The 19,363-nt window shown below is 43.3% G+C and overlaps 2 protein-coding genes across 2 annotated transcripts; both read right to left on the bottom strand.

Annotated features, from left to right (window-relative positions):
* Positions 1-1,523: 1,523 nt before the first annotated feature.
* LOC132251866 (olfactory receptor 14A16-like) lies at positions 1,524-4,705 on the bottom strand. The gene is made up of 3 exons (XM_059731785.1): positions 3,815-4,705; positions 2,968-3,102; positions 1,524-2,243 (listed from the first exon to the last, which is right to left on the bottom strand). Exons 1-3 carry the CDS (start codon positions 4,703-4,705, stop codon positions 1,524-1,526), a joined length of 1,746 nt encoding a protein of 581 aa, XP_059587768.1.
* Positions 4,706-8,681: 3,976 nt separating this feature from the next.
* On the bottom strand, positions 8,682-13,333 carry LOC132251865 (olfactory receptor 14A16-like; the record flags this gene model as incomplete). The annotated part of the gene is made up of 3 exons (XM_059731784.1): positions 8,682-8,749; positions 10,038-10,050; positions 12,887-13,333. Coding segments are annotated over 3 exons (528 nt in total), but the record flags the coding sequence as incomplete, so codon positions are not given.
* Between the last annotated feature and the right edge of the window lie 6,030 nt (positions 13,334-19,363).

Raw genomic sequence — 19,363 nt, 5'->3', positions numbered from 1 at the left:
GATGGAGAGTTGGAAGAGTCACCATCTATTTGGTTATTCTCAGGTTCTGTAGAGAACAAGAGCATTAAATTTTGGGTCTGATCAGAGGGCAGATCTAAATACACACCCTCAGGGGAACAGTAGATTGTGGCACCCAATTTACACAACAAATCTCTTTCTAATAGATTTACTGGAGCAGTAGGACTTAACAAGAAAGCATGTTCAGCAGACAATGGCCCAATGTTGACTGTAGCTGGACTAGCATATTTATACGGAATGATTTATCCCCTACTCCAATTGCATTGACTGTTTCATTGGTGCATATTAGTCTTTCAGCTTCTTCACATTTTATAGTAGACATAGAGGCCCCTGTATCTACAAGGAAACTATGAGATTTGTCATTAACAGTCACAGTTACGCTGGCATCTTTAGAGGTTTTGATGAGAGAATGCAACGCAGCACATCCTGGCAACACAGAGGTCGTGCTGAACCGTCATTGAGTAGAGCTTGAGGGACAGGAAACAGATGGGCCATTACGCTGGGGCCAGTCTGGGCAATTATTTTTCCAGTGTCCCTTTTGTTTACAGTAATTACAAACATCGTCAGGACGCGGTCCACGTTGGAAAAAAAAAAGGAGGTACATTTGATCTTGAGTTAACTTGTGAATGAGGGTTTTGATCAGACACTGGGGCCCCAGGATAAAAGTTTTTGCGAGGTTGGACGTATGGGCGAGAACCAGTACACTGTTTTTGTTCTAAGTCTTGGATTTGCAAAGCCATAAAGCTAGTTTTAAGTTCTTTTCTTTTTTCCTTTTCTGCCTGCTGTTGTTCCCATAAATCTACACAAGCCTGAACAATCTCAGCCATGGTTTTACCCTTGCAGCCCAGGACTAAGTGCTGTAGTTTATCTTCTAGGTTTGACTGTAAATTCTTTACATAAGTGGTAACTATTAACCCTGGCATATTTTCTGCACCAGGATCAATGTCAGTATGTCTTTGAATTGCTGCACAAAGTTGATTTTGAAAATCGGCTGGATGCTCGTCAGGATTTTGTTTGCAATTTTCTACCTTTGTCCAAGCTACATGATTCTGAGCTACTTTGGTAATGGTGTTTAACAGAGTGGCCCTTGCATTTTGCAAATCTTGCAATCCCTGATTGTTCTCGTAGTTGTAATCATTTTGTGGCCACGGAGTGCCGTTCTGTATGTTTCGGGTTTCAGCAATAAGAAGCCGCTTTTGCTCTGAGTTTAAAAGACTGTTTAAGAGCCAATCAACATCTGACACAGTGGGATTATAGATATTAAAAACTTGTTGCAACTTTTCTCTAAAGTCTGAGGGACTTTTTCTCAGTTTTGGAAAGGTATTGCAAAAGGTGGTGATGTCACTAGCAGTCCAAGGAACATGAACAATAGTCCTTTGGCCACCGTGCATTTGAGGCGGGTATTGTCACAATGGGCAGAGAACAGTTGATTTAAAATACCAAGGGTCTCCGAAGGTGGTTACAATCAATCTTCCTCCCTCTTGGGCATATAGGGTTATTACAGTCTACCTATTTGGACCCCTTTCGATATTTTTAATGTCATACAATGGTCTTAGTTCAGACTTTAAATTTTTCTTAACATCATGGACAGTGGGCAGGTCATCCTCATATGAACTTGAGTCAGTAGAAGGTGGGGGAGAGAAGGGAACAGTTGGTGTTTTAGCAGAATTTTGTCTGGCGCTGCTTTCAGAGGTAACGGACCCCTCTGCAGGAACTGGAGGTGGAGGTGGAGGAGCTTGACTGGGTACCCAGGAGTCTAGCAAAACTTCTGTGTCTTCTGGAGTGGTATCGTTGGGCACCGGAATACTGGGGTACAGTTTTTTATAGGTAGGAGGATCAGGTGGGGGAATGCTAGGGCTGGATTTTGCCTCTTTTAAAGTAGCCAATTGTTTTTTCAATTTTTTGTTTGAATCTCTGAGACTAGCCTCAATTGATTTTTGTTTTCTTTTAGAAGCTTCATTATCCCATAGGTACCAATATTCCATTTGCTTTGGATTGGGTATTTCTAGGAAACCCCTCAGATAATTTAATTTGTCAGGGTCAAAGGTTCCTTCATCAGGGAACTGTAACTCGGGGTTTTTGTAAGTATGCCCATTCCAAGCATGTGCCAATTCAACTAAGTGCTTTTGCTTCTTGGAACCCAGTTGAGTTCCATAAGTCTTACACATATAACCCAAGGGTGTTTTTGGGTCCAGGCAAGAGGATCCCTGACCCATTTCTTTTGTCTTCAGTTAAGGAAGAGAACGGGAACTTAAATATAATAATTGTAACCAAGAGTAGTACACAAAGCGGCGTTTTATGTTTACCCGCTGACTAGTCAGACAGCCCGTTCATGAATGAGGAGAAAGGAAAGGGAGGAGAACCTGTCCGCTGGATCACGAGGTTCGAGCTGAGCCCCCTTGCTTTCAAGTCTGCTTTGTGGGCAGCCTTGGGGCAGCTAGACTCAGCCTTAGTCTCAGATCTGGTCAGCAGCTCATTATCATTTTAAAGGATAGCACTGAGGCATGGGGTTCAAGAAATTTTTCTTTAGTCCCAGCCTTGGTCAGCGAAGGTATGGATAATGTTCATAGTACTTTCGAGTATTCAATATCCCTTAGTCTATAGTAATCTAATATAAACCCGGTTCCCCACTACACTTGTAGAAAGATAACAAGTTTGTTAAATCAAATTTTAGCCTGAGGACAGGAACTGCTAAAGCCAGTAGGCAAAGGGATAGGCAGAGAAGAGTCCGGGCGTCCCCATCCAAGTCAGAGTAGTCTACCTGTCAGGGATCCCATATATTCAGTTTCAGATAAAGTATCCTGTTACAAATTTCAGTCAGTCAGATAAAGAAAGTCTTAAACTCTACATCAATAACGTAGGGAGCGCTTACTGCCAAGAGACGTAACTCGTCCAGGCTAGGGAGCACTGAGACCCGTTAAGTGAGATTTTTCAATTAGGATCTCTTACCTCTGTGTTTGGCGCCACGGGTGTCAGCTGTGTCCTCAAACTGTTCAAGCCGTCAGCTCGGTGTTCCGCCACATCCCAACGCTGACACCCGAAAACTGTTGGGGAAAACGTGTCCCCGGGTTCATTAGGAGGAGGCTCAGACGAACAACAACATAAGTTTAAAGACTTGATTTATTAAAGAATGCATTCTGAACAGGCAACTGCCCCGAGAGGAAACTGTCTGTTGTTCTACTTCGCGCGCAGCTTGATTATATAGCAAGTATGATATAGGAAGTATGACATCATATGCATAGTAACAGATGAATCAATCTATTTAATAGCCACACTCTTTCTATACCAGTATCCTGTTTTTACTAAACTAAAATTGTTCCAATTTGTGCTTAGCCTAGCAGTTTGGGGTCATGCCCTTTGACTTCCTCATAGCTTAAGCTGTGTACGTGACCTGCTCGCTTACACATAATGGCGATTGACTCCGTTCTGTTCCCCTTCACATATACACAGTCGAATTGTGGCACACTGTGACCTGCCGGACAGCTGACTCCCCAGGTACCTCTGCACTTTTACCTGAGCTGCTACATCCCCCTATTCCCCCCTCTCCCAACCCCAGTCTGTCCCTCACCCCCGGACACCTCCATTTCCATTTTCAATGACTGACTTTCTTGCCTGCGTTGCATGCCAGGCCAGCCTCCACCTTTGTTTTTTATATGTAGGATTCACACAATACTATGAAAAAACTCATATTTTTCTTTTATAATTAATTCAGGAAATAAGTAAAGCAAAGTCATGAAAGAAAGATAGACATATTGTTCGTGGAGCGGATCAGCCTGTGGAGAAGTTGCTTGAGGGCAGCTTGGATCTCCTTGTTCCTCATGCTGTAGATGACTGGATTCATCAATGGAGGCACCACACAATACAGAACAGCTGCCAGGAGATCCAGAGGGGACGGGGAGTGAGAGATGGGCTTCAAGTAGGCAATGACAGCAGTGGAAAGAAACAGGGAGACCACGATAAGATGAGGAATGCAGGTGGAGAAGACTTTCTGCCGGCCCTGCTCTGAGGGGATTCTCCACACTGCGGTGAAGATCTGAACATACGACACAATGATGAAAACAAAACAGCCTAATGCTAAAAATATATTCAAGACAATTGCTGCCAGCTCTCTGCGGTATGTGTCAGAGCAGGAGAGCTTGAGCAGTTGGGGCACTTCACAGAAGAACTGGTTGATGATATTTGAGTGGCAGAAGGGGAGACTAAAGGTGTTCCCAGTGTGCAGGGCAGAGTTGATGGCACCAGCAGCCCAAGCACTGGCAGCCATCTGGATGCAAGCTCTTCTGTTCATTATTATCCCATAATGCAGTGGCTTGCAGATGGCAATGTATCGGTCATATGCCATAACTGTGAGAAGAGATAAATTTGCTACCAAGAAGGAGAAGAGACAAAACACTTGGGCAACACATCCAGAGTAGGAGATCGACCTGGTGTTCAGTAGGGAATTAGACATGGATTTGGGCATGGTCACTGAGATGGAGCCAAGGTCCACGATGGACAAATTAATCAAGAAAAAGAACATGGGAGAATGAAGTTCACAGTTTAGTGTTACAGTTGTGATGATGAGCAGATTCCCCATCAGGGCTGCCAAGTACGCTGCGAGAAAGATAACAAAGTGTAAGATCTGGAGCTCCCGAATATCAGAAAAGCCCAGAAGCAGGAATTCAGTCACGGTGGTTTGGTTGGACATTTCCCTCTTCAGCGCATAGTGCAAGGCCTGTGAAGGAAGGACAATGATAGTGGTCAGGATCGGAGCTATGAATATAACAGGAGGGAATCTCACATCAGAAACAGCTCATGAACAAACTGCCAGTACTGTCTATCTTTAAGTGCTGTAAAATTGTCAGTGGAAAGTATTATTGCTGGCAATATGGTTTTATGAGTATAAAGAAATTCCACAAAATTCCTTATCCGTGGGTATATTTCAATATATATATAATCAAAACACCCAAAAGAGAATATATCAGAAGACAATATTTATATATGAATATTCATCATGCAATATCTCAGAGGTTTCGCCTTTCAATTGCTTCATGCTCTCATTCTCCTCATTTCAGATCTCCCTTTGAAACCATCTCCCTTCATGAAGTTTCAGACCAGAGGGTGGCATTTTGTATTTGTTTTTTAATAGCAACAACAGGAAAAGCAAGAAGCTCAGCAGACTTCAAGGCCACAGCAAGATCAGACACACTGAACACAGCACTTGTGACTACAATAAGATGCTGATCAATAAACGCTAGCACACCCCCCTTCCTCTTCCCTGGTATATACAGCATAAGCATAGACAGCAATCTAAGCGTCACCTTGTTTGAAATGAATCTTATTGAGTTCTGCCTGCCACGGGGTTATTAGCTGATTTACATAGTCCTCATCTGTATCTGGACGGTCATCTCTATGCCATGATAAGCCAATACCATCCTCCTGTTATCTCCACATTGTGTCATTGATCTTTGTCATTTGGGTACAAGAACTTGAAGGTATTTTGGGCAAGGTATGCTTCTCACTATTCATTTCCTCATCACACTTTGTTGGTCCCCCAATCCTAATTTGAGAGGCACTCGGATATGTCAAGTACATTTCCAGGGGGATCAACTGTGGGGCTTACTGAGTTCTCCCTCCTCAAGGAATTTTTCTGGAAAACAACCAAATCTGGATGCAATAACTGAGGTGGGATTGTAATCCTGATGTTGCTGGGCAATACTGAATCTCTGTCGTGGGGCTTAGAATTTAAGCCTAGAAAGATCTTTCTCATAAAAAGGTCTTTTGCTAACCATATACTTTTTCACAATACATGTATTTTCTTCAGAACCATCAATCTATGAAGAAGAACCATCAATACCAGGGTGGAGGGATAATCTGGTGTAAAAGTGCAACCTCCAGGAGCTTTTGACTGAAAAAATCTCAAATTGCTGAAATGCTACAAATCGGAACTTCCTACCAAGAACCCACACATTTCAAAGGGAGCTGTTTTCTTTCCTTTCTTGCCTTTTTTTCCTTTGACCAGTTAAGTATTTTGAATACCTTACTATTAAGATGCTGAGAGCTTTCCAGCTGAATGTCATATTCAGGTTCTTCAATACCCCACACATCGCCCTTCTTGCCACCCAACCATATTTAATTGCAATTAAAAACTTACTGCAGCATTCCTTTGGAAGTTTTTCTCAGCTTACGAGAGATCCTCCAGATTCTTAGCTTATTCTCCCTCTACTGATCTATCTAACCTCTACACACGTCCCTCTTCTTACCAACCAACCACAGTTAATTTGACTAATACACTTACAGTAATGTGAAGTTTTTCTCAGCTTGTGATCTGATCCTCCAGTGCCAGGAGTCTTTGCTTATTTTCCCTCTACTGATCTATCTAATTTCCCTTTTCCCTGCCACTACCAAATCTTCAGAAGTCAAAGTATCTTAGTAGGAGCTACCTCCACTCCAAGACTAACCTGACAGAAGTAGATCCAAACCAGTTTCTCGCTGCAGAAGACAGGGAACCTCACTGGTTTGGAAGAACTGATGCTGCAGGCATGTGCTTTATCCACATCTCTCTTGTTAGGGCTTCTGGGACTTGTTCCCTAGAGCCCAGCTTACCTCTGAAGCACAGAATCAGAAACAAGCCTTCCTGGGTTCATGTATTATAAAGCAAAAAAGTTTAGTTTTGATTCTTTACTTTGATAATCTTTTTGGTATTGTTTTCTACTTCTGGCCCTGGATATGTGTCATCTGTGGTAGGCCTGTGCAAAACGACTAGTATTCACTTCGGATTCAGTTTTGTCCGGTTCAGGGGACAGTGGTTGGATTCAGTGATTCAAATCGCTGTCCCAAATTGATTCAGCCAAATCTGATTTGGAGATTCGGTCGCTGCCAAATTGGCTTAATCTCCGAACTGAACAGGCCTGATCTTCCATCCATTCTCCCACCCCATCTGTGGCCACCCTGTCCGACCCCAGCATCCTGGCACCTTAAACAAACAAAAAAAAGCCCCACACTTACTGTCTCCTGCCAGGAAGGGGGCAATCCCTACTGTCCTACACTACCCCATGCTGTGTGTGTGTGTGGGGGGGGGGCTCAGCCATGAGCTCCCAGAGGCTAGACAGCTGCTGCAGCAGCCAATGAGTGCATAGCTTTTTTTTTTTTTAATTGGTGTTTAATGTGATCAGTAGAAAAGCTCATCAGGAAATTTCCCTTCAAATCCTTTTTGTTTGGAAAGTGCTGTGTTAATATAACCGGAAAAGTTCACAAAACCTGAGTCATGTCAACTCAAGTTCCAGCTGTTCACACATGCATGAACGATTAGGAGGACTAGTACCCAACTGTCTGTATACCCTCTAAAAGGAAAAAGGAAATAAAAGATATTGTGTAATAAGACATACAGTAACCCTACTGTCTCAGTGTCCATTCACTTGCAGTTGACTGTTTTAATCCACTGTATATTCATGATGCTATTACAATGATAATAATAATAAACTCATAGGGTTAGAAGGGGCCTCAAGGATCATATGGTCCACCCCCTACACAAATGCAAGACTGTTACTCCTAAATCATTTGTGAGCAATGACTATCCTCTTTTTGAAAACCTGAAAAGAAGGAAACTCCACAACTTCCCTGGGCAGTCTATTCCACGTTCGCACTGATCTAGAAACAAGGGTGCTTTTCCCCCTGAAATCTAATCTAAATCTACTTCACTGTCATCTGAAGCTTGATGTTCTTCCCTATTCAACAAGGGAGATTAATTGTTCACCCTCTTCTTCTTGGCAGTTTTTCAGCTTTTTCAAGACTGCTATGATCTGCCTCTTAATTATCTTTTTTGCAAGCTAAATATGCCTACTTCTCTCCATCTCTCCTTGACATGGCTTGTCTTCCAACCATTTATCATTTTCGTCACCTATCTCTGAACTTTTTTAACTTCTTCATATTCCTTCTTAAAGTGTGAACCCCAGAAATTCACACAGTAGTCTAGGTGAAGCCAAACTAGCACCATGTGGATTGGTACTATCACCTCCTATGTTTTACATCTTTCTTAGCAAGCTTGCTGGTTCATATTGAGTCTGGGATCCACCTTTTCAACTATGATACCACCCAGGCATTTATAATCCAAGCTGTATTTGTGCTTTTTTTTTATTCTCCCCTATGTGCAGCAACTTGCATTTGTTTCTAGGCCTTCATCTTATTGTTTCAGGCCCAGCGCCCCAATCTATCCGCATCCATCTGAACTCTATCCCTGTCCCCTAAAGTACTTGCACTTCATTCCAGTTTCACGTCATCTGGAGAGTTGCCTGTATATTCTGTCATCCGAATAATTGATTGCACCAATTAGTAAACAAAAGACTAGAATTCTTCATTATCTTGCAATTGATTGCTATATTTTAGATGGTGCAAAAACGCGAAAATTGATGCATGAAACATTACTTTCCCACTTCAACAGTGTCAACGAAAATGATAAAAGCCAAGTCTTTGACCTTACAAAGTTACAGAATTAACCCACCACCTTCATTTTAAATCTGTAAGATTCACACAATACTATGAAAAAAACTAATTTCATGTGTAAATTAGAAAAGAAAAATATATGAAAAGGAAGTCATGAAAGAAAAATGGACATATTGTTCTTGGAGGGGATCAGCCTATGGAGCAGTTGCTTGAGGTCAGCCTGGATCTCCTTGTTTCTTATGTTATAGATGACCTGATTTATCAATGGAGGCACCACACAATACAGAACAGCTGCCAGGAGATCCAGAGGGGACGGGGAGTCAGAGACGGGATACCACAGTCAGATGAGGAATGCAGGTGGAGAAGGCTTTCTGCCGGCTCTGATCAGCGGGGATTCTCCACACTGCAGTGAAGATCTGAACATATGACACATCACATTGAAGGCTCATGTTCATCTTGTGGTCAATCATGACCCCCAAGTCCCTTTCATCTGTAGTGCTAACCAGCAAACTGGTACAAACTGCAATGGCTCAGTTGGTGTTGTCTTAAGTGTAGCTGCCTTCCTCACAAAAGTATGGTCTGGGTATGGCCACCATTTTGAAAGAGATATGTACATTGCCATCTTCATCCAACTGTAAGAGATTTGGGATTCCAAAACATGTCATCACAGCAATGAAAGGGTCTGTGACACTTAGGGGCATGTCAGGTGTCCTAAAACTATGCATAATGGAGAAAGAAGAACCCACCTCTTTTCCAGCAACCTAGTACTCAGAGCACTTTCTCATTACTCATCCTCATACTCAGTTGCCTTGGAAAGTGAGAGATCTGCTTCCAGAACCATCTTGGCCACAGGAAGTTTGAACCCATATGACCCTCTTCTTGGACATGTATCCCATCATTACTAAAAGTTTATGTGCTTCATTTTATCAATCATTGAACAAATACATTGCTCAAAATCAGAACTCTTTAAAGAAAATGGTCGCTCCCAACAACATCAACAGGATCAACATGTAATATTATTCTTCAGTCATAGGTTGTCTTAGGAAATACTGTATGTCCTTGTCTTCCAAAATGCCTTTCCATCATGCTAAAATTGACACAGCATGCATGTATTTAGCCACTTGGGTTTAACAAGAGAAAAGGACACATATGTAAGATTGTAGGTTCATATTAACACATGGCTAAACATGCAGTAAGGTCCAACCAGCATTAATATAGTCTTTTAACTGGAGATGTGCCCATCCAGAAACCTACAGAAACTCTTTTCTTGATATTTAATATTGGAAGGAAATACTGATGATGTCATTCTTTAACCCAAGGATGCCATGATATTTACACTAAAATCGACAGGGCATGAGTGGACAATCACTTGTGCAAGCCCTGGAAGAATCAGGGCAACCACAGAATCAGGAGGTCAGGTAACACAAAGGCTCTCACTCCTACCCCAGCCCTAGGATGAGACTCTTCTAAGAGCACCAGGAATCCCAGAGCTTCCGATGGCAGGCTTAGCTTCCTGTACACAACTGCCAGGAGCATGGGGTCAAACAGGAGAAACTGGCCCTTTTGGTAACCAAAAATGAATATGATCTCATAGGGATAATGGAGGAGGGGCAGGGGTGTAGCTCTCTATGTGAAGGAGCAGTACACTTCACTACAGGCAGAGATTGGCACTCAAGGAGTGTGACTTGACACCCTCTGGGTTACAATACGGGGAGACCATGGTGCAGGTGTTATAACTGTAGGAGTCTATTACAGACCTCCTAACCAGGAGGAAGAGCTTGACCATGAATTTGCTAGGGAACTGGCAGAAGCTGCACATTTTCAGTGCGTGGTCATCATGTGTGACTTCAACCACCCTGACATCTCATGGGAAGAGCATTCAGCCAAATCCGATCAGTCACAAAGCTTCCTCACTTGCATTGAGGAGCTCTATTTGACTGAAGAAGCCTACGGGCTGACAAGAGGTCCATTGTTTAAATCCCCTACCTATTAGTGATGCAATTAATAATACTAGAATCACAAGTCTATTATTCTAATAATTTTAATAATAATAGAATCTCAGTTAATAACAATAGAATAGAAGAGGCCTCAAGAATCATGTGATCTCATCCCTGCACAAATGCAAGACTACTACTCCAAAATTATCCCTGGCCAATGTTCATCCAACCTCTTCTTGAAAACCTCCAATGAAGAAGACTCCACAACTTCCCTGAGAAATCTATTAAATGTCCTCACTCCTCTAAAAACAAGAGTGCTTTTTTCCTCAAATCTAATCTAAAATTACTTTTCTTTAATTGGAAGCTTGACATCCTTCCCTATGCAGCAATGAAGAACTGTTGCTTTCCACCCACTGTTGCATGGCACTTATTCAGATATTTCAAGACTGCTGTGATGTGCCCACATAATTGCCTTTTCTGCCACCTAGATATGCCTAGTTCTCTCAACCTCTCCTTGCATGGCTTGCATTCCAACCCATTATCATTCATGTCACCTATCTCTGAACTTCCCTAACTTTCCAATATTTTTTCTTACAACATGGAGCCCAGAACTTCACATAATAGTCTAGATGATGCCTAACCAGGAGCAGGTCGATTGACTGTATAGAGCCATAGAAACATAGAACTGGAAGGGACCTGTAAGATCATCAAGTCCAGTCCCCTGCCATGGGCTGGAAGTTTTTGGACTCAGATGTGCTCCTTTCCAGCCTCATCTTGAATACCTCCAAGGAGGTTGACTGCACCTGGTGACCCTTACAGAGAAGAAGTTTTTCCTTATGTTCAACCTGAAGTTACCCTTTATTAATTTATGCCCATGAGTCCTCATCCTCCCTTGAGGTGCCCTCCTGAATAGTCACTCTCCTACTTCTTGATGCTCCCCCCGATGTGCTTGTAAGCAGCTATCAAGTCAGCTCTCAGCCTTTTCTTACTCAGCCTGAACAGGTCCAGTTCCCAGAGTCTCTCCTCATAGGGCTTACCCTCCATGCCCTTACCCAAATGAGTGGCCCTTCTTTGTACCTTCTTGAACTTATCCACATTTTTCTTGAAGTGTGGTGCCCAGAACTGGCACAGGACTCCAGCTGAGGCTGACTAGAGATGGAGGAGCCCCTTCCTGGATCTATTGGCCACACATTAGTTGATGCATGCCAGAATTTTGTTTTACCTTCTAGCAGCCTCAACACACAGTTGGCTTATATATGCTCGTGTTCCAGTTGATTGTGACCCCCAGGTCTGATTCAGATGCTGTGCCAGCCAGTGGACCACCACTCATTGTATAGTTGTGGTGAGGGTTCTCCCTACCCAGGTGAAGGACCTTGCACTTCTCCCTCCCTGTTAAGCCTCATCTGATTTTGTTCCACCCATAAATCCAGTCTTCCAAGGTCATCCTGACCTTCACCCTATCTTACAGTACATCCGTGTATCTGAACAGCTTGGTATTGTCTGCTAACTTAATCATTGAGCTTTCCACCCCCTCGTCCATATAATTAAAGAATATATTGAATAGCATTGGTCCAAGCACTAATTCCTACCACCTCCCATATTTTCTAACTAATACTCCTGTTGTTGCAGCCCAAAATTGCATTCATGTTTTTGTGGCTACATCAAATTGATGACTCACGTTGAGTCTGTGAGGCACCAGATCCCGAGGATCCATGTATTCATAGATGCTAGGGTCAGAAGGGACCTCAACAGATTATCAAATCTGACCCCCTGCCTAGGCAGGAAAGAGTGCTGGGGTCTGATAACCCCAGCCAGATGCCTATCCAGGGTTCTCTTACAGACCCCCAAGTTAGGGGAGAGCACCACCTCCCTTGGAAGCAATATCCAAAGTTTGGCCACACTTACCGTTCAAGATCCTTTTCAACAATGCTGCCACACAGTTATTTATAACCCAGGTTGTATTTGTGCTTTTAATTATTCTTCCTTAGATGCAACAACTTGCATTTCTTTCCTTGGACTTCATTCTGTTGTTTCTAGCCCAGCTTCCCAGTCTATCCAGGTCCATCTGAATTCTGTGCCTGCCCTCTAAAGTGTCTGCAGCTCATCCCAGTGGCACAGAATCTGGATATTTGCCTATATCCAAATAATGGATTACACCAACTTCCATTCATCATCTTGTAATTGATGGCATTTATTTTAGGTGGCACAGACAGTAAAATTGATGCATGAAACATTACTTTCCTGCTTCAATGATGTTAACACAAAATGATCCAAGTCAAGTGGCATTGTACGTACAAAGCTACAGAATTAACCTACCACCTTAATTTTTTGTAAATAGTTAGCACATTATAGTATGAAAACACTAATTCCATTAGTTAAGTATAAAAGAAACATAAGTAAAGCAAAGTCATGGAAATTTTGTTCTTGGAGTGGATCAGCCTGTGGAGCAGTTTCCTCAGGGCAGCATGGATCTCCCTGTTCCTCATGCTGTAGATGACTGGATTCATCAATGGAGGCACCACACAATACAGAACAGCTGCCAGGAGATCCAGAGGGGACAGGGAGTCAGAGATGGGTTTCAAGTAGGCAATGCCACCAGTGGAAAGAAACAGGGAGACCACAATCAGATGAGGAATGCAGGTGGAGAAGGCTTTCTGATGGCCCTGCTCAGAGGGGATCCTCCACACTGCGGTGAAGATCTGAACATATAACACAACAATGAAAACAAAACAGCCTAGAACTAAAAACATACTTAAGACAATTGCTGCCAGCTCTCTGCGGTATGTGTCAGAGCAGGAGAGCTTGAGCAGCTGGGGTATTTCACAGAAGAACTGGTTGATGGTATTTGAGTGGCAGAAGGGGAGACTAAAGGTTCTCACAGTGTGCAGTGCAGAGTAGATGACACCAGCAGTCCAAGCACAACCAGCCATCTGGATGCAAGCTCTTCTGTTCATTATTATCCCATAATGCAGTGGTTTGCAGACAGCAATGTATCGGTCATATGCCATAACCGTGAGAAAGGATAAATTTGCTACCAAGAAGCAGAAGAGACAAAACACTTGGGCAACACATGCAGAGTAGGAGATTGACCTGGTATTCAATAATGAGTTAGACATGTGTTTGGGAATGGTCATTGCAATAGAGCCAAGGTCCACAATGGACAAATTAATCAAGAAAAAGAACATGGGAGAATGAAGTTCACAGTTAAGAGTTACAGTTGTGATGATGAGGAGATTCCCCGTCAGGGCTGCCAAGTACACTGCGAGAAAGATAACGAAGTGTAAGATCTGGAGCTCCCTAATATCAGAAAAGCCCAGGAGCAGGAATTCAGTAACGGTGGTTTGGTTAGACATTTCCCTCTTCAGCGCATAGTGCAAGGCCCGTGAAGGAAGGACAAGAATAGTTGCCAGGATTAATGTTACATATATAAAAGGAGGCAATCTCATATCAGATACGGCTCATGAACTAACTGTCAGTACTGTCTTTAAGTGCTGTAAAATTGTCAGTGGAAAGTATTATTGCTGGGAATACGTCTTTTTGTGTATAAAAGAGCTTCACAAACATCCTTAACAGTGGTTTTATAGATATAAAACCAAACCACACAAAAGAGACTCTTCCAGAACAAAACAAGTTTTATAAGTATGAATATTGGTTATGCAACATCTCAGTGGGTTTGCCTTTTCATTGCTTCATGCTCTCATTCACCTCATTTCAGATCTCACTATGAAGCCATCTCCCTTCATCAAATTGGCAGACCAGAGTACAGCATTTTTATTTGATTTTTAATAGCAACAACAAGAACAGCAAGAAGCTCAGCAAACATCAAGGTCAGGCAACACAGCACTTGTGACTACAATAAGAAGCTGGTCAATAAACTGGTAGCACACCCACCTTTCCCCTTCCTTGGTATATACTGCATATGCATAGACACCATCCTAAGTGTCACCTCGTCTGAAATGAATCTGAGTAGTGCCTGCCATGTGGTTATTTGCCAATTTATATGGTCCCTATCCCCATCTGGACAGTCATCTCTATGCCATGATAGGCCAATGCCATCCGCCTGTTATCTCCACATTGTGTCATTAATATTTGTCATTTGGATACAAGAACTTGAAAGTATTTTGAGCAAGGGATGCTTCTCACTATGCATTTCCTCATCTGACTTTCTTGCATCCCCCAACCCTAATTTGAGAGGCACTCAGATATGTAAAAGACATTTTCAGGGGGATCAACTGTGGGACTTACTGAGTTCTCCCTCCTCCAGGCATTTTTTCTGGAAAACAACCAAATCTGGATTCAATGACTGAGGTGGGATTGTAAATCTGGTGTTGCTGGGCAAGACTGATTCTCTGCCATGGAGCTTAGAATTTAAGCCTAGAAAGATGATTCTTATAAAAATGTATTCTGTTAAATATATCCTTTCTCACAATACATGCATTTTCTTCAAAACAATCAATTTTTGAAGAAGAACTATCAATATGGGGGTGGAGGAATACATTGGTTTAAAATAGGCAGCCTCCAGGAGCTTTTGATTGAAAAAGAAAATCTCAAGTTGCTGAAACACTGCAATGTGTGGGTACTTGATGGCAATTTCAGCTTTCTAAAGGGAGCTGTTTTCTTTTCTTTCTTTTCTTTTTTCCTTTGACCAGCTGAAGAATTTTGAATACCTTGCTATTAACATGCTGAGAGCTTTCCACTTCAATGTCATTTTCAGGTTCTTAAATACCCCACACACCGCCCTTCTTGTCAACCAACCACATTTAATTGCAATTAAAAACTTAAGCAAAGAATCTGGAGGATTGATCTTAAACTGAGAAAAACTTCACAAAGAATGTTGCATGATTTTCCCTCTACTGATCTATCTAATTTCCACACACATCCCTCTTACCAACCAACCACCCACATTGCTGTAAGTTTATTATACAAATTCATGTGAAGTTTTTTCTCAGCTTGTGATCTCATCCTCAAGTGCCAGGAGTCTTTGCTTTATTTCCTTCTACTGAGCTGTTTGCTTTCCCTTTTCCCTGCCACTACCAAACCTTCACAAGTCAAAATATCTTAGTAGGAGCTTTTTCTCCGCTCCAAGACTGACCTGACAGAAGTAGATCCAAACCAGTTTCTCTCTGCAGAAGACGGTGAACTTCACTGATTTGGAAGAACTGATGCTGCAGGAAGGTGATTTATCCACATCTCTCTTCTTAGGGCTTCTGGGACTTATTTGCCTTGAAAGACATGAACCCAGGAAGATTTGTTTCTGATTCTGTGCTTCAGAGGTAAGCTGGGCTCTAGGGAACAAGTTTTGTTTTGGTTCTTTACTTTGATCATCTTTTATCTATTGTTTCCTACTTCTGGGCCAGAATTTGTGTCATCTGTGGTAGGCCTGTACAAAGCGGCTAGTATTTACTTTGGATTCGGATTCGTCCGGTTCCGAAACAGTGATTCAATTCAGTGATTCAAATCACTATCCTGAATCAATTCAGCCAAATCTGAGTTGGAGATTCAACGGATGCCATCTTGGCCAAATCTCTGAACTAAACAGGCCTGATCCCCTACCCACTCTCCCAGCCCCATCAATGGCCGCCCCACCTGGCTCCAGTGTCCCAGCACCTTAAAAAAACCCCAAAATAACCTGCATTCACTGGTTCTTGCCAGGCAGAGGGGCAATCCCCAGAGCTCCACCACTACTCCACGCTCTATGTGTGTGGGGGAAAGGGGTGGGCTCTGCCATTAGCCCCCAGATGCTATGACAGCTGCTGCAGCAGCCAATGAGTGCAGGGTTTTTTGTTTTTTTTTTACGTGTAGGTTAACCTCAAAGTTACTGTGCATTAAAAAAAGGTCAAGTGGGTGCATCTACACAAGACAGTACTGCACAGTGGTTACTGAATATTTATTTAGTGCTTGTATAAGTGAAGTAATAAATAAATTCACAGTAACAAGAGTTACTACAGAGTAGCACCAGCAAACACCTTTTAAGTAACACTGCTGTGCAGTAGCCTTATACTACTGTAACCTTTGCCGGCGCACTAGGCTGGGCGATATGTTAGATTTCAGATCCTCAAGGTGCCAGTAGCCCTGGGATCTCCCTCAGGCAGATCTGCTGATGGGTGTCCATGAGAGCGGGTTTGGCCCTCACCCTCCCTGCCCAAGCATTTATTTGAAGCCCAATGAACAGATGGGTTTCTTTATTATATATATAACTATATACAGGAAGAGAAAGAGATTAATCAAAAAGAAGGCTTATACACATATATATATTATCAATAGAGAATATTAAAACGAATCATTTGAATACAATCTAGCAATGTAACTGTAAGTGAAAAATTGTAATATAGGGGGTTGTTCCCTTACAGCAGACTCCGGCACTGATTACACTCGCATGGTCATATCCTTTTGATAAAAACAAAACAGTTTCCTTTTAAAATTTAACCTCCTCTCTCATTGTAATAAATAGCAACACATTTATTGTGAGGATCTGCCACTACCTGGTGAGAACACAGCTCCTGTTCTTCTTGAGGCTCTGAACTCCTTTCATCAGTGCCGCAGCCACTACCAGAAGTGCTGCAGCCACTTCTAGGAGTGCCATGGCTGCTTCCCGGTCAATGTGATCAGCCATGGGGAAATGCTCCCTTCCTCTCACCCCACCCCCGTCGGCAAGATTGGCTGTGAGGGGACCCCCACTCCACCTCCCAGTCTCTGACTGGTCACTGGCGTGTCAGTTCCTGGAGCAAGCCTCAGATCCCATTCCAGTGGAGGAGTGGGGGGCTGCGCCTCTGCCCCTGTCTCTCTCAAAGCTGGAATTGGATCCTACTCTCGACCTTTCCCACATTATGGGTGCTTTAAAGCACAAGCACAGCCAATTGGAGCCCTCAGTTTGCAGCAAGGGCTTGAATTACATTGCAGATGGTCCAATAAATAGCATGCATGGTGCATAGTGTATTTTCCTGCTTGGAAAAGCCATGGCACAAAGGCAAGCATTTGCCGGCCTTTATGCAAAGGGTACTAGACATGGTGCGTCCACCAAGCTTGCAGCCCAGTGAGATATACAGATGTTACACTGCTCTGCAGTAGCATCTCAGCACAATATGGCAAAAAGTGTTGCATGGTAAAAACTATCAACCCACTAAATTGCACCTGGGCATGTGTATAAATATGCACCTGCATCAGGAGCAAATCTGCTCCCAGTGGGAGCAGTTGAATACAGGGCTGTTCCTGTACAGCTGCCCTGCTTCCCCGGTGCCAGCCCTGGGCTGGCAGGGGGCACAGGGGACAAGCCTGAGTTTTGGAGAGAGGCGGGAACTGTCCTGAAGTGGGGGACAGCTCCCAACTGCACGGATCTTGGGATCCCAGGTCCTCTGATGCCTTAGGCCTGGCAGTGGGGCTAAGCAGCAATGGGACTGCAGGGAGAAGATGTGAGGGGGTAAGAAGCTGGACAACATCTACACCTTGTACTGCATGCCAGAAAACATAAATAGAGGGCTCTGAGCTGGGGCAAAGCCCTTGTCTTCTGAGCAGATCTGAAAGCAGCAGAAGCTCACACGTCCCTGTTGCAGGGGGATACCAAAATCAGCCTTCCCTTGAATGGGGCTGGGAACAGCTGGGGGCGGCACCCTGTGCATGTATACCCCTTTATATTGAGCAGTGCTGCAGTGGGGAGAGGAGGAACCAGGCTCAGACCCAGCAGCCAGCTGGGGGACCTCATTTAGCAGGATGAGGGCACGATCCCTCCCCGACCCACCCACCATGGGTCTGGCCTTCGATCCTTTTTGTTACATGGGATCTTCATTTCCCACCTAGGCATGCTGATGGTGTATTTAACAAACCCTACAAGAAAGGCCTGGTGCTGCTTCCCCCTCATGTCTCCCCTCTCCCCAGTCCCAGCAGTGCTTACCACCCCTGCCCACTCCCCACACTCGGGCACAAGGCATCACCCCAAGCCAGCACCATCGAGCTGGACTGAGATCCTGATCTCCACACAAGAGCCATGGACAGGTCTCCCACCCCACCCCCTGTCCTCTGTGGCCCCACCACTGCCAAGGATTATTCAGAGCAGATTGCTAATCTAATGCCATCTACTCTAATTCTGCACCCAGGAACAAGAAACTCCAGTAAGAACTGTAAGACTGCTAATTTCATGAATAGATGCACCCAAGGCTCAGCGTTTTTGTATTTGGACCATATTATAGGAGGAAGCAATACTCTCCCTTCCAGTCCTAGGATCCTATGAATATTTTGAAACAGGCAAGTGAGTTTGAGACTTGAAATCTCATTTAAAGTAAGCACCTAACTTCCTTTAGGGGTTTGGCTTTTTTAAAATCTCAACCTGTTTAAACAGTGGTGAACAGGTATTTATGGCCCTGATTTTTTTTTTTTTTTCCAGTGATCTGGTAACTCTCCCTTACTTTGATCAAAACACAGTACTAAGGTTTGGAGCTAATGAGACAGCTGTTTCCAAACCAGCCAAATGTAGTTAGGCACCCAACAATGCCAAAGCACTTTTGAATGTGCTAGCCCTCTAAACACTGGATCTCAAGGCTTTGGTGGAAAATGATGTGCTCTAACACAGATTAATGAGAAACTGTTCATCAATAGTATGCCTTCCTCAGCCTTGAATCACTCCTTTTCCCATTTGGAAAAAAAACCCTCTGTCTGCATCACAAATAAAAATGTCCCCATAAGCAGATCTATATGAATGTTCTCCTTGGGTATCCTCTTCCCTGTGGTGCAAAAAAGGTTTGTTTCATGGCTTACTATGGGCCCAAACTGAGCTTCCTAATGTCTGTAGTTCTCATCCTTTCTATGAAACCTTGCAGTCAGAGCCTGGAGAGAAAAAAAAAAAATGAAGGAGCGCTTGGGAGATATGGGCAAGGTATCATATTCTGAGATGGAAAGAGAGCTTTGCCATACCGAGGTTTAGACAGGGTATTTCTGTATTCAAAGCTTATTTACAGTAGTTAAGACACGGGTTAATTCCAGAAAGTTTTGTGTGA

This window comes from Alligator mississippiensis, chromosome 7, assembly GCF_030867095.1.
Source record: "Alligator mississippiensis isolate rAllMis1 chromosome 7, rAllMis1, whole genome shotgun sequence".
In the NCBI taxonomy this organism is placed as follows: Eukaryota; Metazoa; Chordata; order Crocodylia; family Alligatoridae; genus Alligator; species Alligator mississippiensis.
This window is presented reverse-complemented; position numbering and strand designations above follow the sequence as displayed.